This window comes from Stegodyphus dumicola, chromosome 6 (assembly GCF_044657685.1).
Source record: "Stegodyphus dumicola isolate Sdum_Otavi_A_Nest chromosome 6, ASM4465768v1".
In the NCBI taxonomy this organism is placed as follows: Eukaryota; Metazoa; Arthropoda; class Arachnida; order Araneae; family Eresidae; genus Stegodyphus; species Stegodyphus dumicola.
In genome coordinates, this window is record NC_140773.1 from 61,445,138 (window position 1) to 61,472,495 (window position 27,358).

The 27,358-nt window shown below is 32.3% G+C and overlaps 1 protein-coding gene across 1 annotated transcript; it reads right to left on the minus strand.

Annotated features, from left to right (window-relative positions):
- On the minus strand, positions 1-27,337 carry RpL12 (ribosomal protein L12). The gene is made up of 5 exons (XM_085818351.1): positions 27,177-27,337; positions 26,779-26,852; positions 12,475-12,655; positions 1,816-2,015; positions 1-38 (listed from the first exon to the last, which is right to left on the minus strand). Exons 1-5 carry the CDS (start codon positions 27,211-27,213, stop codon positions 33-35), a joined length of 498 nt encoding a protein of 165 aa, XP_085674477.1. The 5' UTR covers positions 27,214-27,337; the 3' UTR covers positions 1-32.
- Between the last annotated feature and the right edge of the window lie 21 nt (positions 27,338-27,358).

The following is a 27,358-nucleotide window of genomic DNA, read 5'->3' on the forward strand; positions in this document are numbered from 1 at the left end:
CAAATTTAAATCAGCATTTTATTTTCCGAATTTCATTCCTGGAAAAGAAAGAGAAAAGAATTATTTCTTCATCAAATAAAATTAACACACAGAGAGACATATATAAAAAAAGCAATACAACACACACATTTTTTCCACTAATCTGAAATTCTATAATTTTAGCTATTCATTGAAAAATCAATTTTGAATATAACACTAATTGCTATATTATGGTAAAAAATAGGAAACAGCCTGCACTGAGTTAGTTCCATATTTAATTATATTTATTAGTAAAAAGAAGATGGTCAAATTATTTCAAGAAGGTATTTAAAGATTATATATCTTTTGCAAGATCCTGAAAAACAATGACAAATATTATGTTAGCTTGTTACTAAGATGTAAGCCTAGCCTACATTACGGAATGTTAAGTAACTTTAAGCATTTACTGACCTACTACTAGCTGAACACAAAAGCATCCTGTTGTAAATTAGCTCAAGAACTGATGATTCTTGACAATTTTTTGGGAAGCATGGAATTTTTGATTTTTAAGAAAAATTATTAGTACACTCAAGAATTAATACATATACAAATAAATTTCTGCAAATTATTATGCTAAACCTAAAGGTTGTTCTGAAACTCAGCAATAGCCTCTTGATATGCGAATAATTGGATCCTTTAAAATTAAAATATACAGTGGTACCTCAATATATGTCTGTTTTGAAATAAATCCAACTTCACATACACCCTGATTGGAAGCAATAATTTTTGCTTGGCATGCCATTTTGGTTTTCAATACAACTCAAGTTCGAAGAGTCATGGCTGTGTGAACTGTCTTCATTTACAAGACTACAACTGCCCATAGACATGAATGCATATGCTGCTATTATTCACAAAACAATTTGTGCTATAATTCTTGAATTTTCATATGATTTTAAGATTTTTTTGGTATATTTTTTTAACAATGAGTTTTCAGAAAGTTAAGAACAATCAAACAATGGAGAAAATAGGATCACCACAGATGTAAAAAAAAAAAAAAAAAAGACTGAAGAAAGAAGATGACATGCATATCCAGGGCTTTGCTGTTGCATACACTATGTCAAGAGCAGTAATATCTACAACAGTGAAAAATCGAAGATACCAGCCAGCATTGGTATACGGAGTGAAATTGATAACCAAGCAAAGATCAGAGACATTACAGGATGATGAGGGATTACTTTTGATCTAGATAACAACACATGCACTCACAAAAATAAACATGTACAGTATATATATTTCTCCCATTGCATTTTTTAGTGTTAAACAAAAATATAATAACAGGTTTTTATATTACTTTATTTTTTTTTTAGAACAGAGTTATTACTTCCCCTTTATTTCTTATTGTAAAAGTTTCTCTGGTACATGTATAAGGATCTAGAACTGATCAATGACAATATACCTCGGTAACTATAGCAATAATATCGAAATATTTGGAACCGAAATGTAAAATAGGATATTTATTCTTTTAAAACAACATGTTTTGATGGAAATTTACAGAATAAAGTGACATAGAATACAACACATACTTGACTTAAAAAAGAAAGAATATAGTGGAAATATATTATGCATGTTCTATTATTATGCTAATGACAAATAGATCCTTATATTTTTGTATCAGTACTTTGTGCACGTACTAATTTATTAAACCAAATCTTAATTGCTAACAAATTATTTTGTACATAAAAAATGTACTGCTTTCAATGTTCATCATTATCATTAAAAAAATGGAGAAAATCAAAGCCAGAAATTTATGAAAAATGTAAAATATTAATACAGGAAAATAGACACAACTGTTACTACCTCTGGAACTTCCAGTTCTCCACTATCAATCTGTTTAATTAGATCTTGAGGATGACAACCATCAATTGTACATCCTACAGATTGACTTGTTCCAAGAATTTCTTTTACTGTTCCAGACAACTTCCTAGCCATTGAACGAGGGCGCATTGTCCTTGCAATAGTAACTATATCTTCAAAGGTAATATTGCCATTATGTTTCACTGAAAGAAGAAAAAAAATTAAAAGGATATACATTATGGTGTTACCTCTTTCATAATGTATGGGTGGATAACACAACACACACATTGAGAAGTTAGAAAACTTTCTTAAAATGAAGAATTCATTAAGTAAAATTTTTTTCAACTCATTTCTAATTCAAATTCCAAAAGAGTAACACTTATTTACATATCACTTTACTTTTAATTTACAGGTTGTATATATTAATTCCAAGAAAGAACAAAATGCCACATTATTATTTATAACAGACTCACAGAAAACAAATTAGAAAAACCATACTTAATAACACTATTTAAAGGAAAAGACTTTAATTGCCTCCCTAATAAACTGAAATCTAGAAAAATAGGATTCAGTTTTTATTCTGTCATGTACCAATTAAATTTGCCCAACAAGGTTCTTTCAGTTCAGAGTTTACAAGATATAAATTTAATACACATAATTTAATATTCTCAACATTCAAACTTGATACTTAAACATTTTCCTCTAATTTAGCTATTTCATCATTTTAATCAATTAATGAAATCATCCAGTTCAAATATTCTTGTCAAAACATTTGCACATGAAAGGAGCTAGGCCTCCATTAGCAAAACAGAAAAATACATTTTGGCAACATATATTGGTTCTGAATATTTAAGTTATCACATTTATATAGGTTATGGTCCCTACTACTGACTGACTATGCAAAGCTGACAAATGCATAATAATGCAAGTGTTTTTCAGTTAATGCAATACTTCATCCTCTCAAATGAATGCTCACAGCCCATAGCAGTCTGTCATGGAATAGCTCCCATGATATGCTACTATAGTAAGCAAGGATGTAATATTTGGGATATTCTGGAAGGAAGCTAAGCGAATAAATGTGGAACTACTTTTATATATTTTACTGAAATTTCATAAATATCTTAGCTTGTTAAGTCATTTCTATTCAATCATGTAATTTAAAAAATGTTTTATTTTATTAGAAAATATATTCTTAGTGATCAGTAGTTTCTCATACAAAGTTTTCTCTTACAAAAATATGAAATCCAAAATTGTTTTAAACAATTTAATTTTCTTTAATTTTGGAACAGCACAAATTAACAGAAAAGTCTTCTTGTAACAGATTTAAAATTTTATGCATCAGTTTATAAGCATTTAGTACAAAAGGTTCATAAATAATAAAACAATCATAATATTTTGCATGCACTTTGTCTACCAAAAAGGACACAAATATTATGGAATATTCCATACACCCAAATGATGAAGTAAAATCAAGAATCTCCCATTTGAGCACTGACAGCCTAATCGGCATACACAACTTCACACAAGAAACAAACATTTGGAATACAGTTGGCAGCAGCTTTCTTTCTATCAATATTATTATTTCTTCCAGTTTGATTCTACATTGACAGTAAATTCATTCACAAAAATACTCTTCAGGAAAATAATAGTGATAATGACGCATGAAAATTTCACAAAAAAATTATTTTAATTTATCTAGTTACATGAACCAAAAAGGTCGAAATCATAAAAAATTTGAAATGGGCACTTTGCATTTAATAATAAATTAAGAATTTACTTTTTAAATAAGAATTTTTGTTTATAATGTGTGCTCATTTCGGAGAGAAATTAACATATGAAAATGGGATTCGTCTAATTTTCTGATGTTATACGAATAAAATTAATGTTAATTACAAATGCATTTTCATGAAATTTTATATAAAAGTTGCTACCAAAAAATTATATTTTTATGCATCATTATTTCTTTAAAATGTGCAATAACATACTTTAAACATCATTATGATTACCTCTCATCCGTAAGTAAATCTTTGGAAAAGATAACTCATTTTAACAAAATTTTAAAAAGTACATGACTTTCTATGCATGCAAATACTATTTGCACATGCATGTGTTTTCAAAACAAGATGAAAGGGCATACCGCCAACTGGAATTGAGCTGTAGACTTCCTGGAAAAGCTGCTGTTTTCAACAGATATCATCAATGCTTATAGCAAGAGGAGGAATTTAAATACCAGGTATCTCACTATTAATGTTTTCTACAGCAGAGTTTCAGCAAACTACAACCATTTTCGGACAAGGCCATAATATGAACGAAAAATCTGACATTTAATTTTATTCCAACATCCCATTTAACAATTCACTGGGGGGGGACAAATTGAATGCACACAGATATATTGACAATGCTTAATGAAATTTATTTTCAAAGGAAACACTTTATAGTTCTGGAACTTTTCACAAAAGTACTCTTACAGTTCTTCAAGACAGCCATTTACCTTAATGTTGAATGGACTTGCCCCTGTAACTTTCTTTTTCTGGCCAAGTTTCACATTCTTGAGGTCTTTTGTGTTATATTATACAAGTATTAGATATAATAAATATAACTAAAATTATTTTTACATATACAAAATTCATAACAATTATGTTTTACTTGTACATTTGAGTATAGCGCAGTCTATATATGTCACAAATAATTTTTAAAAGCACATTTAATATCCAAAAGGTTCGTACACATTTCTGCATGTGGAAATTAAGTACTTTTAAGGACCATCATTGAAAAAATTAAGCACCTCTCAGCACCTAGGTGTTAAATTTCTTTTCATATTCAAAAAATACTTGCCAAAAGATTAAACATGACCAGGCTTAAGCATGTGCAGGAAAAATACGCAAGTATAATACAAAACTAAACTTTTTAATTCAAGCTTAACTTGGTCCTTGTGTCACAGAAGCTAGGAAAAATTTAGTGGAACAACATGTCTTTACTCACAATTCCCATGATACGCTGACAATAACATACAACAGATGCTAGCGAAGCTTTATGATTATAGATGTGATTCTGTAGGTATTTCCAATATCACACAAAGCAAAATGAGAAGGATTAGCAATGAATGAAGATGACATAACAAATTTTTTATAGAAATAACACTACATCAACCATCAAGTATAAGTATGTTTCACGGAAGATTCATATGTATTACAGAAATATAAATTCTAATTGTAAAGGAAGTTAATAACTTTGAATTACATACTTACAAATGTCTGATACGTGCATATTGGCTATATGGTACCTATCCCCATACTACTTGATAAGAGTACTCTAGCTGATGTGTTTTGTAAAATATCTACAAGACACATAACAATTTCACTGGCATGTCGGTCTCCACAGCCACAGTAATCTTGTTTACAGATATTGGGTACAAATACTTTGATTTTCATTTACCATTTTATGAAGATCATCAAACCAGGTAAGCTGAGCAAAATTTGTCCAAAATCACATTTATTAGGATATAAACCTAGCTATCAGTGTTCAGCAGTTTACCACTCATGGGCTCTTTTTCGGATAATTTTGAACATTATAAACATCTTCACATTTTACATTCCTCATGTTATGCTACTGACATTTTTTCTAAAAATCTATTTGTTACATCCTTCACACATGTTATGTTTGTAAAAATATTGCACCTAATCTTCTGTAAGAAAATATTGTTTTGGGAATCAAATATAAATCAAGTACCTTAATCGAACTGAGATTCAAATGTAAAAATTGGAAGACTTTCCTAATATATTTTGTATGTTTCTTATGTGTTGCATTTGGGAGAGAATTCCAGATTTTACTAGATACACAAAACAATTTAAAAAAATTACATATTAACCTTTTCAAAAACACAGTATATTTGAGATTTTGAGATTTGGGCTATCAATTTATTCAATGTGTTACATTTCTTAAAAAACAAACATCACACAAAAATGCAATACATTTTATAAAAAATTAAACTATAATTTGTTAGTATTTAGGAACCTTCTGAACAAAAGTATCTAAGCTTGTGGCTAAATCTGGCTTTGTTGGCTAAATCTGGATACCTAATATAAACACACACACACAAAAAAAAAGCAACGTTATTTTCTGCACAGGAAAACTTGAGAAAGCCTTTTTCATGTGCATTTTTTACTTTGTGATAAAAAATTAAATGCTCTCTGTAATTTTCAGGACTACAAAATGAAGCGAAGTGTCCAATTTAGCAAATAATTTTTGCAATACAACACTGTACATCTTTTTTGCGAGGTCTAGCTAGAAATTTTATTACACATTTCACATGAGAATCAGCCGAATTTTCTATTTTCACTCCATTGTCTTTTATAGAAGTAAGTTAGAAAATTATTATAAATCAAAGTGAAAAAGACGTCACTTAAAGATAAAAAGAGGAATATGAGCGGAAAATAAATCCAAAACAAAACTTCAAATGCTGGCATAAAAATTAGACGCCAAAAACAGTTTCCGGCGGTAGCTTATTCCAATTGGTTGAATGTCTTCAGTTCCCGACGGGTTTTACCTGCCCGTCTATGTAAGGAAGGAAAGGTTCCATAGATGTAATGCCATTACGTCGATAGAAAGCGGAGGGAAAATTCGCCAAGACATTTGGTGACAGAACCTAGCAGCCAGAATTTCCCTCTCCCCGATGTGTACAGAAAATTGAGGAACTCGTGTTAAGAAGGAACGTTCTTTGACAAAACGTTTCTTCTTTGATTTTTCGTAGGTTCCCATCCTTAAAATAACTAAACCATTCATTAATTTACTTGCAAGAAACGTATTTTCCTTTCCTTTAATGTAAAAAAAAATAAATAAATAAAATAAAAATAAAAATAACTATATTCATTTTATGAACTCTTGATAACGTAACATTCAAACTTCGACACGGGCTTAGAGCTTTGGTGACAGATATTTCCCTCTATGTTGGAAGAGACAGATTTGTTTTATCCGAGAGTAAGTATTTTGTTTAGTTCAACATGCACTGCACATGTGCATGCGCATGCGATTCTCAAGGTTACTGGAAAGCAAAGCTGCTGGAAACTTGTTTTGCCTTTCTAACAGATAATCTAACTGGAGCTGTGAAAATTGGCTCTATGCCAGCTGCCCTAATGACGCTCATGCGACACACAATTCGCCAAGAAAGTGATCGCTTCCAACGTCAGCGCAAAACTCGCATTTTTGGGAAGATCGCCGTATGATATTCCCTGAAACACATTTTAACATAATGTCACCAATCTGTTTAACAGACCTCTCATGAAGAACAATCGAATATAATGAGCCCATTTCAGTTAAAGTTTCACACATCACAATTATGTGCATGCTGCTCCTACACTCCTCCTCAATGTTTCTTGAAAGATTCCCCTATCCTTTACGCTTGGAGGCGAGAGGCCTTTATTGGGATTACTCTTTCTGCGAAAATACAATCTCTCCTTGGACTTCAGAAATAAACTGTCTCTGACGATATAATCCTATTCGGAATTAATGATGAATAAATAAAATCTACCCACCAAATCATACCTCACAGTATAGGAAGAATAATTTTTACTTATTGGATGCATAACTAAAAACAGAAATTTCTGACATGTCGTCATGCAGTATCCCAAGAACTGTAAGAGCCCGACAGGAGTAATAGTAGCCTCAGCACTCATCAACCTATCGAGGACCCTTATCCCGATGAGAGTTGCCAATATAAGTGATAAAAGCAAAAATCTTTAGGAAAGGCAAATTGGTTGAACTGTGTCCCAATAGTCCGCCAAACTGTGCGTCTTCTGAGACCCTAATATCGGCTTTATTGTAGAACACACAGTTAAGCGATAAAGAGAGGAGTGCTGTTGAAAGTGTCATTCAAGAATTTAAAGATGTTTTCTCCAGTTCATCATCTGATGTGTGTCGAACCTATCTGACACAACATGGAATTAACACCACGTTTCATTCACCAATCAAGACACATCCAAGACGTCTACCGATTGCTAAACAATAAAAGGTAGGAAAAATTACAATGTACATGCTAAAAATTAGTCCTTGGCCTCTCCCATTGTCCTGGTCACAAAGAAAGGTGGTTCAAATATATTTTGTGTTGATAATCACTTGTTGAATGAGGTTACAAAGAAAGACAGCTACTCTATTCCCAGACTTAACTACATTCTGGACACTTTATCTTGAATCAAGTGGTTTTCGATACTTGATTTAAAGAGTGGATGCTGGCAGGTACACACCGAGAAAAGACAGATTTTACTACCGGAGGTCTTTGACAGTTCACGATGCCATTTAGATTATGTAATACGTTGGCAATATTCAAATGCCTCATGGACAGCGTCTTGAGAGTACTTTCCTATTAAGTCTGTCTGATAGACCTGGATGACATCATTATTGTCAGAAAAAATTCTAAAGAACATTTAGAAAATCTTAGAAACGTGCTGCAGAAACTGAAAGAAGACAATCTACATCACACTTGTCATCTCAGCCAAAGATGCATGCACAGATCCAGAAAAAGTGTCAACAGTTAAAGGCTGGATACATGCCGAAAATACCAATCAGCTGAGTTTCCTGGAGCTTCGCACCTATTATAAGAGATCTGTGAAGTACTTTTCTCCCATTACAAGACCCTTTCATACACTGACAGATAGCAAGCAAAAGTTATGAATGTCAGAATGCATTTAAGAAACTGAAGGAGGTTTTAACATCTGCGACAAACCCGACATATCCTCAGCTTGACAAACCATTTATTCTCGACATAGACGTGAGTAATGAGAGTGTCGGTGCTGTTTTGTCCCAAGAAATAAATAGACAAGAACCTGTGGTAGCATACTGGAGTAAATGTCTATCTAATCTGGACAGGAATTACAGTATTAACAGGAAACAGTTGCTCACAATAGTAAAAGTTGTAGAAAATTTCTATCATTATCTCTATAACAGAAAACTCCCGATCTTCTTGGATCATGCATTGTTGACATGGCTTTTTAATTTGAAGAATCCTGAAAACCAAATAGCCAGATGAATACAAAGACTCCAAGCATAGGACATAACTATCTGTCATAGGAATGTATTGTTGCATGGAAACGCCAACGCCTTCTCCAGAACGCTGCTGATATTGTTCCAGAGTCGAATCATGTTAATCAGGTAAATAAATCAAGTTAGGAATTCAACATCGTCTGAACCAGACCCATGAAGTGACGAAGTCAGAAAAGAACAGTCGGCAGATGGCTACATTAAAACCGTAACTGATGTAATGGAATCTTGAAACAAACATATGCCTGCCAAGATATTTCAATCTATAGTCCTGCAACAAAACAGTATTTAACTCCCTGGGACTCGGCTCTATATTCGATACAGCATCTAGCACGGGAAGTTTGAATCGGATAATGGAAAGGCATTCTGCACCTGATACTTCCAAGATACAGAATCCCAGACATCCATAAAGAATTATAGAGTAGTCAGAATGACGACTTCAAAATAATGAAGACTGCATAGAGTTTGAGAGCAGCTCTACCGGAGTAGTGCACGGGCTGAGATGCGAAAGTTAAGTCAATCGAAGGTGACAACAAACACGAAGGTGACAAGCTGTGCTTATGGAATCCAATTCGATGGAAAGGACTCTCTTAAATTACGGTCACATTGTGTTGGTTCTTACACAGTCCTAAATAAGCCAAACGATGTCGTAGTTCAGATCTATAAGTCATCAAATTCTAAACCTAAAATTATTCATTAGGACAAACTAGACCCTTACCATGGCCAAAGTACATAGCCCCCATAGTGTATATAATGTAAACAGCATACTAAGGTCATGGTCCTATTTATTTCTAAATTTATAAATGTATGCAATTTTTTATGGATTTAGTACTTCATTTGTCTATTGGAATTACTGTATTCTCTTGATTTGCCTTAGTTGCAGGTACGGCTTCTTGTCCAGAGCACGCAGTCTTTGGGAAGGGGGCAATGTTACAAATTTTGAATATAGATATTTTAGTGAAATTGTTGCATTTTTCTGCATAATGTAGCATGAAAAGCTTAAAGAAACAATGCTCTGCTAGAAAAATAAGAATACAGGGACAAGTCTATTTAACATTGAGTTAAAAGCTCTTTAGCGAGATATCGTCAAGCTGGCAACGGTTTGGGGGACTAATTTTTATTGGCAAAGTTGGCGGGAAACCGCAAAACCTAGTGATCATTTAGCAACATTTTGGTCCGGTCCATGTATAAGTGTAATGATTATTGTAACTGATGCTCTGTGTAACTGTTACCATATTCAGCCATCATATGTCGTCCAGTAATTTGGAGAAGTACTAGAAATATCTCATCTGCTGGGAGAAAACCGGACAAAACACAAGTTTCTTAGTTGTGAGCTTTAATTCAGAGTATTGAAGGCTTTTAGATGCACTCTGCATTGCTTTAAATGTTTAACGTTCTTAGTACTTTGTAGTATAACTTTTGATTGTACTCTACGACACTGCAAACACCTGTACAGGTATTGCTGTGGAAAGTTCCGAGACTTCTGAAGCACTTATTCTGATAAAATAAATTTTATCAACCTAACATCAGACCTGTTTGTATTCGATTAATTACAAACCCGTATACATGCAACAATATGTAGTTATTGCTCATGGAACAATTCTTTCTTTCAAGAAAAAGAATTCTGGATAATTTGTGCGCACTGAAACGACTTTGTTAAAACTTTTCAGAAGAAAAAGGTGAGATATTTACTGAAGAAATTATTCAGCAACTGAAAGGTTTGAGAGAAGCTTTAATCAATATTTTCTGAATGAACAGCAGATTAAATATCAAAATGAATAGTAGATTTTAAAATCATTTATTGTCAATGTGTAACCTTCATTCAGCAGAGGTATAGAAAACTGTATTTAAATGACATCTGATTAATGGTTGTAAAAAAATTTTAATTAATGCTGTTAGTGAAATTCTGGTGCAGAAAGAGAAATATAGTAGCCTGTCAAAATGGCCCAGCTGGCACTTTTGGCATTTGCAGCTACATGAAACAAGGTTCTCAGCTGCATGGTCGACCAAAAATAAATACCACAGCAGATTTGATGCTTAACATGACAGGAGAATTCAACTTTCATTCATAAAGCCTAATATTAAATCTGCGATAATAATCAGTACTACTCATCTAATTAAAATTTAAAAGTCCTGTTTGATTATGTTATTTTAAAATATATTAAGTTTTTGGGTCGATTTCAAAATTACTTTTTGAAACAAATATTATTTGAAATATTTGACATTTTCTTTTAAAATAATCCATTTACAAAATGGTGCACTAAAACCATACTACTGAAGCAAACCAGAGGTTTCAACGAAAAAAGTGGACCTTAAAAAGGGTTCCATTTTCAAGATTAAGAAATGCTGATCTGAAGCACTCAGGTTGGCTTCTTTTAATACATATAAACAAAAAAATTTCCTGAGTTGTATACTCATTTATAGCTTAGTAAAAAAAATCTGCTAAGAAAATGTGCACCTACTAGGATCTGATTTGAAGCTTCACCTCTCTCTTTCCACATTTAATAGTTACATTTTAAACTTTAAACCAAGAACTAATAAATAATGCAAATGAAACAGAAGGCTCTGAAATTAAAAACAAAACCTAAATATATTCAAGCTCCTTCTACAATTTTAATATGACAATAAAACTTATTACTTTTCAAAATAAAATATACTTCATTTTGAAAATATCACATACAAAATGAGATACCTTTCCATCATGAAGATTTGCTCTAGCTACCAATACTACACTGTCTACTAATAGCAATAGCAGTGTGAAAAAAGTAGCATTCTATGATTAGAAAGTCCTTGCAAAGAAAACTAACATAAATGCTAAACATTTTAAAATGTTGCTTTTCACTCTCACACTCTCAAAAACACTAAAGTTATTGATGCAATTCATAAGAAAAATAAAACAGGCAACATATTTTTAAGAATAATGAATGAATTTTAAATTTTACAATACGATAATAAATTTCATAAGGAATATTATTAACCACAGCTTATCAATCAGATTCCTTAAAAACACAAATAATAATAGCAGAGAGAAAGAATAAAATGTTTTCACTCTCAGTGTTTTATAAATAAAGGCAATTCACTTGGCATTTAACACGTTACTACATCTATATTTTGTCTGCAAATATCAAATTCTTTTTATTGCACTTTTGCATTTTATGTATTAGTTGTGTACTTTCCGCCACATTTTTTAAAAATATGTTTGTTTTTAATACGGATTTGTTGACTTCCTTAATCTGGGTCTAATAACGTTCAGAAAGTAAAAATAGCTGCAGTGCAATGCCAAATAGACTCTTCAATACACTTGAATTTTCTAGACGCTCATATTTTATATAACTACAACTTGGAGAGCTTGGATGAGGTGTTATTACTGCTGCTTGAGCTTATTCTTCAACTGTCAGTTTCCTCTGCAAATGATTTTGGCAACAGCTGATATTTCTTGCACCTTACGGAGAAATTGTTTTTATCTGCATTCTGCCTAAGCTGCTGATAATTAACTTTGTAAGTTGTTAATTGAAGCACCCATTCGTTAAGATATACATGAATCAACAGCTTGGTTGCAAAAATCTTAACAAACGTATTTATAATAAATATAAATATCATTAACAATACATCAAAAGAACTTTTACTTACCATGTTTTACCTTTTTTCTATCTCTTGGTGGTTCTTTTAGAGCTCGTATCAGTAAGGATGCTGCACTTGGGACAACTTCAATTTGAGCTTGTCTATTCTGAATAACCAATTTTACAGTAATTTTCAAGCCTTTCCAATCAGAAGTAGCTTTTGCAATATCATCACCTACTTTCTTTGGTGACTACATATATAAAATAAAACACTGATTTATAAATATTCATGCAATCACATTAAGTTATTATATGATCATTTCAAGAAACGAGAATTAAAAGGTACTTTCCATTAGCTGTGTATCAGAATATTTGACCCTGGTGGACTAGAACTAAACTTTTAATAAAGATGTAGAGGCATTAGGTTAATTGGAAAAGCCAGAGAGATGAAAAATGAGCAAACGCCTTCGCCGGGAATCGAACCATGGACCTCTGGAATATGCGCTCAGCGTGCAGACCACCACACCACAAAGGCGGGAGAAATACCTTATAAAGCATAAATAATTTCTTTTAAATGGATAGTTATAACTAAACTTAATTATCTTGAACATGTTAAACCGCTATCACGGCTACTATAGCTACACGGAGTAACACGTCGAAAGAAATATTTCTCAGAATCCCTATTTCACGAAATCTATGCAACCAGGTCACCATCTTCACTTGCTAAACAGATTCGAATGGCCACAGAGAAATTATTTATCACTCAGACTGGTTGGTAAAAGAGATGTTTGTTTTCAAATTTCGTGCTGCACTGCTTGCTTATAGAAGCATTTAAGTATTTTCTTTTTAACATTCTAAACTTGTTTGCTATTATGGCAGATAACAGAAAGGTGGCAGCCATTAAGCTAATAAAAAAAAAAAAAAAAAAAAAAACTACACAGACAAAACATCCAAAGAGGTTTCATTTATTTATGGCAAAGAACTCGAGGGCTATATGTCTAAACATTTTACTTCTGCGATAAAATAATCACCTATCATCCACAACCTCAAACTATAGCTATCGTATGATTGGTTGACATCTATATGGCACACAGCTGCATCCAATATATTTTGAAATATCCCGCCTAGCCAGGATCGAGCTTCCAGGGGAGCTGGTTCTTCTAGAAACCCTCGACTGGAACCTTTTAAACCAATGATATCGGAATTTAAATTTCTTAACCACCACTCCTAAGATATCTCGGAAATAGATGCCATCAACACTCTGCCATGCACGTGTTTTCTTAGCTGTAAGATGGGTCCAAGCAACTTTTGTGATTACCCTTTGTGATTCAAAGTGATTACCCTCCGGTAGTAATGGTCGTATTATTGTCCAGACTGTACCATATACTGTCAATGACATTTATAGATCATAAAATGTATTTACTTGATTTTTACTTTAGCTTTTATTACCTAGACTACAGCTCTGTATTACTTTTGGCTAGATTGTGTGCTTTTTTGGCTGCTTCATTGAAGACCAAGTTAATTTGGATAATATCATGAACCATAATAAATATACTTGTTTTTTCCTCAAAAACCTTACAAAGCTACACCTAGTGAGCTATATCTGCAGATAATAAAAATGGTATAAAGGAAATAAGGGATTTTTAAGCATAATTTTTAATATAAATTCAATCATTAAACGGTTAAAAAAGCTTGTCTAGCGTTGCTCACTGGTAGATGTGATAACCCCTTTGGTAATAATCTTTGAAAAGTTTACCTTTAATGTTCATAATGAGCTTATAACAACCTGCCTTTTTAAAAATCACTTTGCTTTTTAGAAAAACTACCTGTTTTTAAAAACACTAAGATGAGCTACACAGCTTGGCAACAGCCTACAAAGAGGCAAGTATCCAATATTTCTAAAAGAATGGAATCCTTCATGAAGAAAAACAAGATTCAAATGATCATTCCAAGAGGTTATGCACAAGTGATTCAACACCAAGATGGCTATGAAATTCACAATCATGCCGAGAAATGAAAGGAATGCAGACATAAACCTGGTTTGATGGATCACATATCCCTTTTCTCACTGCTTTACGATTTATGTATCCATGATGTCAAGAGAAAAGGCTGGCTGAATTTTCAAAATTTTAGCTTCAAATAAACAACAATACGACTGTTGGCTGGAACAGCTACACGATGCCTGGACAAAAGTGACAGAGGGATTCTGTGAAACATCAAAATAAATATCAGCATAGAACTTTAAGAAACCATTTAGAATCTTACTTAATTGAATTTATGTGGCAGTGTTTGTATGCTAAGACAAATTTATTTTCAGAAATTATAGGCACAATTTACAATCTAATGCCTGAGTAATTTTTTTTAATTCATTGCTATTTTTTCTATATGTTTTAATTTATTAGTGCAAATTAAATGTAACAAAAATTAAAGTCCACCAGGATCTAGTATCTAGCTATGGAAAAGTACCACAATTCTAATTAGTTTAATAGTCATAGTAAATATAAAGGAATGAATAACAAATTCTTATTTTAATCATTAATCATAATATCTAACGAAGTAAACATTTTAATTAAATATTTGTATTGGATGGAAAATGGTTAAGTAATGTGATAATTTACCAAATTATTTGATACCTAATATGAATTAATGCATTGTTTAATGCATTACCGTATTTGACGGCATATAAGACGCACCCTTATTTAGAAGGGCACACACATGTAGATGTAGAAAAAGTTATGTGTGTCTAGACCTTTATCCGGGCTAAAAATAGCATTCAGCATTGACAGTTAACCTGTGCCCTTCACATATAAGACGTAGGTAACTTTTTTGAGACCAAATTTAGGAAAAAAAGTGCGTCTTATATGCTGTCAAATATGGTAATTCATAGAAATATACAATTCTTCAAAAACACCTTCATAGCACAGTTGCAATTCACTTTTGGAGGAATGGGAGAAGATCAGAAAACTGACTTATCACAATATTTAACAATGACAGCAATCATATTAAGTGATGATTATAATTCATATCTGGTGCTTTGTGTTACAATGGTAATTATTTATCCCAATTTTAAACACAGAGCAAAAATTTTAGTAAGAAAAGTTAAAATTCTATTACTGTGAGATCACAGTTGTAACAAGTTTTGTAAAAATGTGATCTCACAGTACAGTCAAAAGTCGTTAATCCGGACTCGTCGGGACTTCGGCGATTCCGGATTATAGATCATCAGTTTAAATCTCGTAAGATGACATGCAGAAATTCTAAAATTAAAAATATGAAACCGTAATTTATGAAATAAAAAACAATTATGATCTAAAGGGTATCAAAATTAACAAAACAAAAAAAAAAAAAAAAAAAAAAAAAAAAGGCTTAATATTTATTTGTTTACTTTATTAAAAATTTCATTCAATGTAAGTTGTTTAAGTTGCTTCATTTTATGTGATAATACTTTCTCTTTAATTATATAAACAGACATAATTTCTTGTTCAGTTACAAAGTTCCGCTGTTCAAGTCCCGTTAATTGCTGTGCCGAGAATACCGACTAACTTGTCAATCGAAATTTTTTTGTTTTTACTAACCTCTCTGTCACATTCTTCATGTCTTTATCCATTTTTTGCAGCAATTCCACTTTTTGTTTGTTGGACATCGAAACATACTTTTATTTTGTAGATCCTTTGGAAGTTCCAGCATCGGAAATTCTATTTGACATAATCGAAAGTTTAAGTTTACTTTTATAATTGCTCTTACAGTCTGCAAAAAATAATAAGTGGGATCCAATTCAAAGATTAAGGAACAACGCAATCATTAACATTAACTGAAATAGATAATTAGATAATTTTAGCTTACACCGTCCATTATACATTAAACGCACAGACGAAAACGTATTCTGCACTTGCGCACACGCATATGCGCAGTAGTCAAGGTCTTACGCGCAAGCGTAAAACGCTTGTGCGCATCTGCCAACGCGGCGCATGCGCAGAAAGTTTTTAGCTTTGAGGTCCGGATTATGGGTGTCCGAATTAACGACTTTTGACTGTAATAGAATTTTAACTTTTCTTACTAAAATTTTTGCTCTGTGTTTAAAATTGGGATAAATAATTACCATTTTAACAGAAAGCACCAGACAACATAATTTTTAAACACATAGCCTGCTCTTGTTTTGCTGATATCAGAATAAATTCAAATTCCAAAAAGATTAAAAGAACAAAATACATAACCTTTTACTAGCATTTTATGATCCCATCCTGCGCTCAACACAGTTGATAACCAAGGTGTGAGAGGTTACAGTTCTACAAAAGGAATTTGGTAATTTCTGATTATCCACACACTCATCGAAACATTGCATAAGACAATGTAATAGATCACCAAAAATGGTCACATGGCAACCCAAGTATGGAAGTAATTGTGGTTAGTCTATTGTTTAGGGTGCCCTTGGATTATCACCAAGTTGTTGTTTCACTCATGGTAACCTAACTAGTTTAATATTACGGAAACCCTTTTATGACGTGTTTTGTTGTGCGATTGTGGTGAATTTGACTGTGGGAAAACATTTGTAAGGGCTTATTTCTGCACTAGATGTCGGCTAGGAAGTATGTTGCTTATTTTGTACTGTACACCATAAAATGGCTGTATGTTACAAGATTAATCTCAAGTTTCTGTACGATTTGGAACGAAAGGGAAAAAAAGCATTAATTGACTGGTGTGTAAATTAAGATTTACTTAGTAGTCATTATAAGCGTCCTGTTTGCACGATGGAAATGCCTATGGTCAAACGTAAACATCGTTAGATGGCTTTGTTGCAAGAAGTGCCACCAGCAGTCCGGCAATGCTAATTCAAAAAAATTACTGAGCTTGGTTTCAGCTTAACAACTAAAGAATTTAAAGCTAATTTGGTGTTTTTTAATTATCCCTTACTGCCGACAGACGTCGTTTCAAACTAGTCTGCAATATCATACAGACCTAAGATGAGTGTTGTTCATACTAGATTAATTCTTATCTTAAGGAGGTACACTGTTATGAAGAGGAGATGCAGACTTTTAATAAAATGATACTGTTCTGTTTAAAATTTTATCACTATATTTCTTATATATTTCAAATATTGATTTTGGTACTTTTAGATTTCGACGGCGCAAATGTCGCTGAGTATCCTAATTGGCGACAACACACATGAAAAAAATTTAACAAATGCTTATTCTAAGAATTTTTTTTTTAAGAGCAGGGTTTCTTAAACTGTGGGTCATGGAACCTGTAGCAGGGTGGTCGCCAAAAATTTTAGCAGCTTTGACATTTCTTTAACTTATAATTATTTTACAATTATCAGATATTTTTACACAATGTATCCATACCTGCCAACCTCTAAAGATAAAAATTCAGAAGAACACGAAGAATTAATATCATGCTTTGATATTAAAAAAAAAATAACAATTTATACAAATAGAAAAAAGAAATTTGTACTTACATTAGTAAATCTCAATTAAGTAGTAACTAAAAAATTTATTAGGAAACATAAAACAAGAACTTAATGTTACACAAAAAAATTATTGCAATGAATTTAGAGAGCATTTTTTGGCTTTAGCTAAAAATTCTTTGGAAAATTTCCTGTCATAACATTTAGCAATTAAAATGTTTTCTAGAGTTTTGGGTGAAAATGAAGAACAAAACATAGTTTTGTTTTTCTTCACAACACTGAAGACTTTCTCGCACTCAGCATTACTGTGTGGAATTACAAGAATAGCACATAAAACTCTTGCTAGTCTATCATATTTTGGTGTTCCATCAGCTCTTTTTATTCTTTTTAAGGTACCAACGAGGACATCAAGTCTATCTTCTCCAGAACTGGCAGTCTTCAAACTGTGCAGCAGAAAATTGGTTCTGTAGTTCATCTAAAGCATCATTATGGCATTCATTTTCTTTAATTGTTAACAAAAATGGAAATTTATCAATAAAAAAACGAATCTTTTCAAAAGATGAATTTTCAATTTGTTTCAAATTTGCCACTTCAGCATTTAAAAGAACTTCATTTTGCAAAGGAAACTTCCTTACAATGTAATCACAGGCTGAGGAAAAGTACTTTCTAACACATTGAAAAAATTCTTTTTTCTCATGATCTTTCAAAGAATTTACAAGTTCCCTGGTTTGATTTCCAATTATAAGATAACGCGAAAAAAATAATCTAGCGCCCACAAAGAAAAGAGTGGGAGAAACAAGTTCAGAGCATTGGATTGGCTGGTTAAGCGGCGAGTTGGGAGAAACCGCAGGTTACTGGATTCGAAGTAGTCAGTAAAACACAATGCAATTAGCGAAAATCGCCGAATTGGCGAAAAATTCTAAAATTTTGACAAAAATTACTAAAAACGCTTGAAAAAGGAAAAAAATCGTAAAAAATGGATTATGATCGTAAAATCGTAAAGACAAACACATTTTCGTAAAAGTTGGCAGGTATGTGTATCTGAAAATAAAGACCCCCCCGAAAACGTTTATGCATTCTTTTTATAATACATTTTACTTGCTTTGCAGGTGATGCTGTCATTTCATTTGTACTTATTTAAAATTTTCACGTTGTTCTACATCTTAAAATTAGAAATTAAAGTTAATGACCTAAAACTGCAATGGTAATGGTTCATTTTAGAATATTACAGTACACGTGAAATAATTGACAGTTTCACTCCCGCATGTGTCGGATTTGTGCAATATTTATGGGGCCCCACAAAACTGTAAATATTATGGGGTCCTAAGGGTGATGCAAAAAGTTCAGTTATAAAAAGGGGTTGTGACACAAAAAAGTTTAAGAAACCCTGCTTTAGAGACATAAACATTTTAATATTTTAAATAGGTCTTTTAATTCCCTTCTCCATATAAATTCCACTAGATACCTATTCAGATAATGACGTGCCGTTCCTCTGCATTTCGCACTACCCCATAACAGCAGTGATATTTTGACAGGAATGCAGATAATCTACGTATCAAACATTCTCCTACTTCTAGTGTTAAAAAGTGCAACAATCCAGCCCTAATGATCCCACAGTCTTTCTGTTTTTTGTGTGTGCGTTCTAGTTTCTGTATCGACAAAATTGTATTTATAGTTAGTTCACTTTGAAATGTTCTAAACTCTTCTCTTCCAATTTTTCAGTGCAACACGATTTTCATGAATCCGAATATATTATAGTTCCTTTTTCGATACTTTCTTTAATTGCTTCTAATATAATGCTCATGGACTGGTTTGACAGCTTCACAAGGAAACATTAATTTGTTTCACGGCAAGCTCCACCAAATATCCACTGTTGTGGTAGAATCCATCCTGCATTGTTTTTGCACTTCGTGTGCCTTTCCGAATACTTCTTTTACTGTGACAAACTAAAAAGTTGCAGCGCCACAGCATTTTGTCTCCAAAATACAATTTCATTTCATGATTATTATCACAAACAGTAATCTTAGGCAAAATGCCTTTCACTTGAAAGAATTTGACAGATTCTTCCTCTGTTCTGGGCATATCCCAAATTTTCATTGGTGTTTCTTCCATTTTTGATGTATTAGGGTAAAGATGCGACTGATAAAAAATTACCACGGCTTGTTTTGAAAGTGTGGAGGTAAAAGGTTACTAGCCAGGATACAATTGGCGCCAGTTACATCATTTTTGGCAACTTTATCGCCGGCAAAATGGAAAAGTACCTCGATTTTTCTACACAAATTTTGGGCATGCTATTTCAGCATTATCCAACAGTACTAAATATTCGATATATTGTAATAACGCAAATTATTTTAAATCTGAACGTGATAGTAATCCTCGGTCTATTCTGTAAAGCATTTTGTTTGTTAATATTAACAGAATGCCTATGACAAATTCTTTACGTATCTTTTCTGAAACTTGCATAAATTTACTAACAAGATGAGTGACCCTTCAAAACTAACATTAATGCAGTCCAATATCGGAAACTCAAAACCGTTCACAACTTTTTTTTTAAAATGCTTTAAGCATGCACATTTGATTGCCCCCCCCACAGATAAAAGTCCTGATTTCTATTTTCCATTCTGCACTAAATAAATACCTTGTTATTGAAGAAACAATAATTTGGCTCTGTAGCTATATGCTTGGCATACATCTCAAACCAAAACATTCTACATAGAAACGGCGGTGGTTTTACACCTACTTATTTTATATCCCCGACATCAACCTGGCGAATCATTATTTATTATATTTTGCTGGTAGAAGTATAGTTTAGGGTACTCCTTGGCGATTTTTGGCAATACATGGGTACCGATTTTGTGCAATTCTTTGACTCGTTATTTTGGCTTGTGAAGCGGCAATGATGCTACACAAAGCCAAAATAACAAGACAAACAATTGCACAAACTCGGTATCCATGAACACATCGACTTATTTTTACTTAAACCCCCCGAATTGCACAAAAATGGCATTGCACACTCCTTTGACCTTTATCCATGTACACGTCGACCTATTTTAACTTACAAAAAAATCCCAGAATTGCACAAACTTGCATTGCACACTCCCTTTACTTTGTCCATCGATATATTTTCACTTAAAAAGTCAAAGGAGCACCAAATTCTACAATACAGGCAAACAAAAAGTACATAATCTCAATAAAATACATTTTAAACCAAACAATAAAATAACATTAAAAAGGAAAAACATGTTATACATTTAAGCACTACCAAAAGCAAATATTCACTTACCATGATTTTCGAATTCGCTAAGTACACCCAGAGCCACGTAAAAATCAAAATATCAATCATACTCAAATGACTTTTTTCAAACCCGGTACTCTTTCTGATCGAACGCTTCATGTAGTGACCATCTGAAACTTTCTTCCTACAAACCCATTCAAATCCATCTAAACAGTTTTAACACACACCACAAAAATGCTTGCAAAACATCCCATGATTCAAAATTTCCCAGAATCATGCACCCAATTACATCACAATAGGGTTTCCATAACATTCAACTACTCAGGCTACCATAAATGAAACAAAAACTTTGCCATAATACAAGGGGTGCCTTAAAGTCTACTCTACCCTATTTTGCTTTCATCACCACACGACACCTTGAGTAATGATTCATGCAGCGATACCCAAAAATTAAAAAATATATATATATTAGTACAAAGGGAGTATGGTAACCTTCTAAATAAGTCTTCATATGGCAAATCTTTGGAATATGGTAACAGGTAGTTTGGCGACATTTTGGAGGCGATAAAGGTTACTACCTAGGACTTTAGGAATAATGTGAGAAGTACTCAGTTTCGATTACGCATTATTTTGTGTGAGGGAAATGAGATATCATGAGATATGTCATGTGACATTAATGGACAAATCACTGTTCTTTAATCGGAAAAGGGGGTAAATTTGTAAAAATATCTGCTGTACTTTATAGCAGTGCTCCGCAACCTTTTCTCACCAGCGACGCACAAAAAATCTTTCTGGAATTTCGTGGCACACCAAAGAGTTCCGAGTTATCAAGGAAGTGCCGAAAAAATTCAAATGCTAACACACTTACAATCACACACACAACAGTGAAATATATAAAAACATTTAAAATAGACATTATTAAGGAAACATTGTCACTGTGTATTAAATACATGATAAAAAATTGGAAAATGTCAAATACATGTACTTGATTGCGGCACACCTATATCCTACTCATGGCACACCGGTTGCGGAGCACTGCTTTATAGCGTTAGTTTCATTGTATGTTCTGTGAAACAGTGTTGTTTAATATTTGAATCCCATGGCCCTATATAAAGTAAATCCAAAATTTTTATTGTGTTTATGTGTAATTGAAAAGAATTGCTTAATTGCGGATAAGTATGAATGTCCAACATGTGGGAATGAAATGAGATTGTGTGAAAGGAAGGATATTACAGATAAGTTTGAATGACGGTGCAAGAAATCTAGTGAAAATGGACAATTTGTGATCCGCCATGCACTCAAAATTCTGTAGAAGATTAGGTAAGTTAGTATTTTTAATTATTTGAGGATATTATTTTTATGCATTCTTCTAAATGTAAGGAGTAAATAAATTAATATGGTATTATTGGAAAATTGTTATTAGCAATGATTTAGTTTAAAGTAATTAGGATTGTAAGCTAATTTTTATTAATTTAATGTATGTGCTTATTTATATTTTAAGTAGTGTTTTTTAATTTAATTATATTTTAATTTAATGATCGTGATTTTAAGAGTTATATGTTTGTAGTATTTTGGAATACGTTTGAGTAGAAGTAAATGTGCATGGAAAGAATTTAAGTATTTGACATTAAGTATTTGGAACCATTTTTAATGTTTGCATTATAAATTGGCAGGTGAGGTTTATAATAGATAATTTAGAGGGAAAAGTTTTTGGATATTTTATTTATTTTATACGTGTAAATGTTCATCCTTGGAAAGGGTATATACTTTTTCGCGATCAGGTAATTTCATGTCCTTTTTACCGAATTTAAAGATTCACAAAATTTTCATGCATTTTTGTGAAATTTTTCTAATTTATGAGAAAAAAGCAGTGTACGTGGATATAGTGAAGAGTGTGCGCAATGCCATTTTTGTGAAATTCTGGAATGTTTTTCTAAGTAAAAATAAGTTGACGTGTACATGGTTTAATTATATTTCAATTAAATGATAGTTATTTTGTGAATTATATGTTTGTAGCAATTTTGTATATGTTTCAGTGGAAGTAAACGTGCATGGAAATAATTTAAATATTTGACACTAAGTATTTGTAACCATTTTTAATGTTTGCGTTATGAATTCGTTGGTGACGTTTATAATATATAATTTAGAGGTAAAAGTTTTAGGATATTTTATTTATGTTATACGTGCAAATGTTCATCCTTGGAAAGGGTATATACTTTTTCGCGATCACGTAATTTCATGTATGTCCTTTTTACCGAATTTAAAGATTCACAAAATTTTCATGAAATTTTTCTAATTTATGAGAAAAAAGCAGTGTACATGGACATAGTGAAGAGTGTGCGCAATGTCATTTTTGTGCAATTCTGGGATGTTTTTTTAAGTAAAAATAAGTCGACGTGTACATGGTTTAATTATATTTTAATTAAATGATAGTTATTTTGTGAATTATATGTTTGTAGCAATTTGGTATACGTTTCAGTGGAAATAAACGTGCATGGAAATAATTTAAATATTTGACACTAAGTATTTGTAACCATTTTTAATGTTTTGTTATAAATTCGTTGGTGACGTTTATAATATATAATTTAGAGGTAAAAGTTTTTGGATATTTTATTCATATTATATGTGGAAATGTTCATCCTTGGAAAGAGTATATACTATTTCACGATCAGGTAATTTCATATATGTGCTTTTTACAGAGTTTAAAGATTCACAAAATTTTCCTGCAAATTTTTGTAATTTACGAGAAAATAGCAGTGTAGATGGATAAAGTCAAGAGTGCGCGCAATGCCATTTTTGTGCAATTCTGGGATGTTTTTTTAAGTAAAAATAAGTCGACGTGTACATGGTTACCGTTTATGTGCGATTCTGAAAAACGCGGCAAGGAGTTTGCGATTCTGCACTTTTTCCCTACTTTGCAGTTAATATTTGTCATAATTAAGCAGTTTTGTTCCATCAAATTTCTAGCACAAGTGTAATTCGGCTAGAAGATTGTTGGAAAAAATGTTGAGTAAATAAAAAGAAAAGAAACATGTCTTTACTTCGTGAAGACAAAATGGCGGCGAAAAAAAAAATAGAGGGTTGCTGTAGCAGAGTTGGTCGCCAAATTTTCGCCAAGTTACCATAATCCAAAGATTAACCCTTTATACTTCTAAAATATTAAATTAATGAAAAACATAATATTCAAATTGTTTTTTAACAATATTTTTATAGATACCAATAATTAATAATAAATACAGTTTTGTGTAATTATAGACAAGTATATGAATATATACAAATCAAAGGGCTCTAGCGTAGAATTGGGTGCCCCTTTGATTAGCGACAATTTTTTAAAAAAATTTTGCCGATAAAACCTCACTTCTGGTTACCATGATAGTTTTAACTCTGTTTTAGCTTCCTGATTTTATTTAAATGAAAATAGATTGATGTGTACATGCAACAAATTTAAGGCAGTACGCAATGCCTAGTTTGTGCAATTCTAGGATTTTTTTAAAGTGAAAACAGATCAATGTGTACATGGACACAGAGTCTGTGCAATTCTTTCACCTCTTATATTTTGGTTTTGTGTAGCGACCATCAAGAAATTGTACCTTCCTGGTGCCGATCTTGGCATCAAAAAAAGAATCGCCAAAAAACAAGGGGCACCCAATTGTAAACTTTTACCTAAAATATATTTTTTTGAATTATTGGTCTTTCATAAATAAATTAAAATTCTAAATTCCTTCTATTTGTTCCGCTTTGTCTCTATGAAAATGTGGTCACTTTAACCTAGAGCCATCCAATTTTGAATGACATAATCCTACTGGAAATATGGTCATCAGGAAGCCCAAATTTGAAATTTGCTTTTTTATCGATTTCATATTTTGTATTTTGAATAACAAACTCAAGGATTAAAAGTGAGCAATGTCAATGCTATACAGAAAAACCATTTTTATCTCCAGCACGCAAGACAATGTGTCAGAAATTCTAAAGATATGCTCAATTAAAAATTTTGTGATATTGCTCTTGAACTGAATTTTATGTTTTAAGTGCGATGAATATATTTAATAAATAAAGATAACTCGCAAAATGTTAAAAAAACACCCCTTTAGACGTAATTTAAAATCTGAAACCCTTCAGAATTTTTTTTAGTTCTAATTTGGCTTCTATATATGCACTGATGATCATTTGAGATTATTTGTGCATGAATGCTTCTTGTGATTGTTATACCACTATGAAACAGAAAACTGAAGTATAACTCAGAAAAATATTGTTGAATCAATGTCCTATTTCAAAAGAACATTGCAGTTAATTAATGAAGTTGTAGAAGTATATTTTAGAACAGATAAGGTTATACAGTCAAAAGTCGTTAATCCGGATTATTGATTTTTCCGGATTATAGATCATCAGTTTAAATCTGGTAAGATGGCATGCATGCAGAAATTACAAAATTAAAAATATGAAACCGTAATTTATGAAATAAAGAACAATTATGATCTAAAGGGTATCAAAATTTACAAAAAGAAAAAGCTTAATATTCATTTATTTACTTTATTAAACATTTCTTTCAATGTAAGTTGTTAAAGTTGCTTCGTTTCATGTGATAATACTCTCTCTTTAATTCTATTAAACAAACATAATTTCTTCTTTAGTTACAAAGTTCCGCTGATCAAGTCCTATAATTGCTGTGTTGAGAATACCGACTAATTTCTCAATCGAAATGTTTTCGTTTTCAATAACCTCTCTGTCACTTTCTTTGCAATCGGAAGCGAATTATAATGACAAGGAACTTGTTTTAAATCATATCAAAGACGGAGTACATCGAGATGAAATACTACATTTAGTAAGGAATTAAAAGCCAAATAAAATAAAAACATCTCCCCTGAAGATAAGGATAGTGCCGACAGATCAACTTCCAATTCATTGCGTGCCGCAGAGTTCCCCCCGCCGAGCAGTGAGAAACTGATAAACAGATTTCGGATTTCGAAACATACTTTCGCTTTAGATATTAGCAAAGATATATCGGAAATTCTATTTGATATAATCGAAAGTTCAAGCTTACTTTTATAAAATTGCTCAACAGTCTGCAAAAAATAATAAGCCGGATTCAATTAGAAGATTAAAGAACAACGCAATCTGCAACATTAACTGATTTAGATAATTTTAGCTTAGCTTATACCGTCCGTTATACATTAAATGTGCATGCGTAAACGTTTTATGCACACACACATATTCGCAGCCGTAAAGGTCTTACGCACACACATCAAAGCGACGCATGCGCAAAAAGTTCGTAGCTTTGAGGTCCGGATTATGGGTGTCCGAATTAACGACTTTTGACTGTACTAAAGATTACAATCCCCTGAACGAATATAAATGTAAACTGCATTCCAACTCAAATTTAAAATCAAGGAAAATTCAACCTTAGACTGATGTGGTGGTGTGTAGTTAATTATGGCAAAGTACACTAGGGCTATCTGCCTAAGGGGAGGACTTTCTAAGGGAACCTGGCTCGTATACACGTTACACATGGGGAAAACCACGAAAACACCCATGCAGCCAGCCCGTTAGAACCTTGGATCGAACTACCAGTGTTCAGTGATTTTACCGCTCGGCTGCTGGTAGGCTTTCGACTGATGTGAATTTTGCCCAATTTTAAATATTCACTGCACTTCTATTATATTTAAATACAATTCAGAATAAAAGTGGATTAGCATATCTATGACTAAATCATTCAGAATAAAAGAAAAAATACTCACAAGACCTAAAGGGCCAACTTTGGGCGCAAGAGATGATGTGGCTCCGACTTCACCACCAACAACTCTAAGATAAACTGAAATTTAAAACCATTAGAATATGTTGGAAATAGTCCGGAATACATGCAAAATATTGCGATTTATAAAAATCATTTGTTATATACTTTACATATCATATTAGCTGAAATAGTATGTTTTTAAGAACAAATAGTTCATGCTAATGTCAATTCCATTTCAAATATCTCAGTGATTTACTACAAAATAAGTACAAGATTGTAGAAAATGTGTTTACGTTAACTTAACTGCATCAAAATAATAACAATTAACAGTTCAAGAAAGTTGAAAGTAAAATTTTATCACCAAGTTAGATGATACGATTTCTAGACAAAAAGCACAATTACCTGTTTTAATTTCACTTGGATCGAATTTAGGAGGCATACTGTCTAAGCTTTAGAGAAAAGTTTTATACTTGTTATATACAGGAATACGGATTAATTTGGATTATATTCAACACACAATTAACCTTCTTTAACAGGATCAACAAAATGCCGACGAAGTTACAGTGCGCTTTCCATGTTGCACG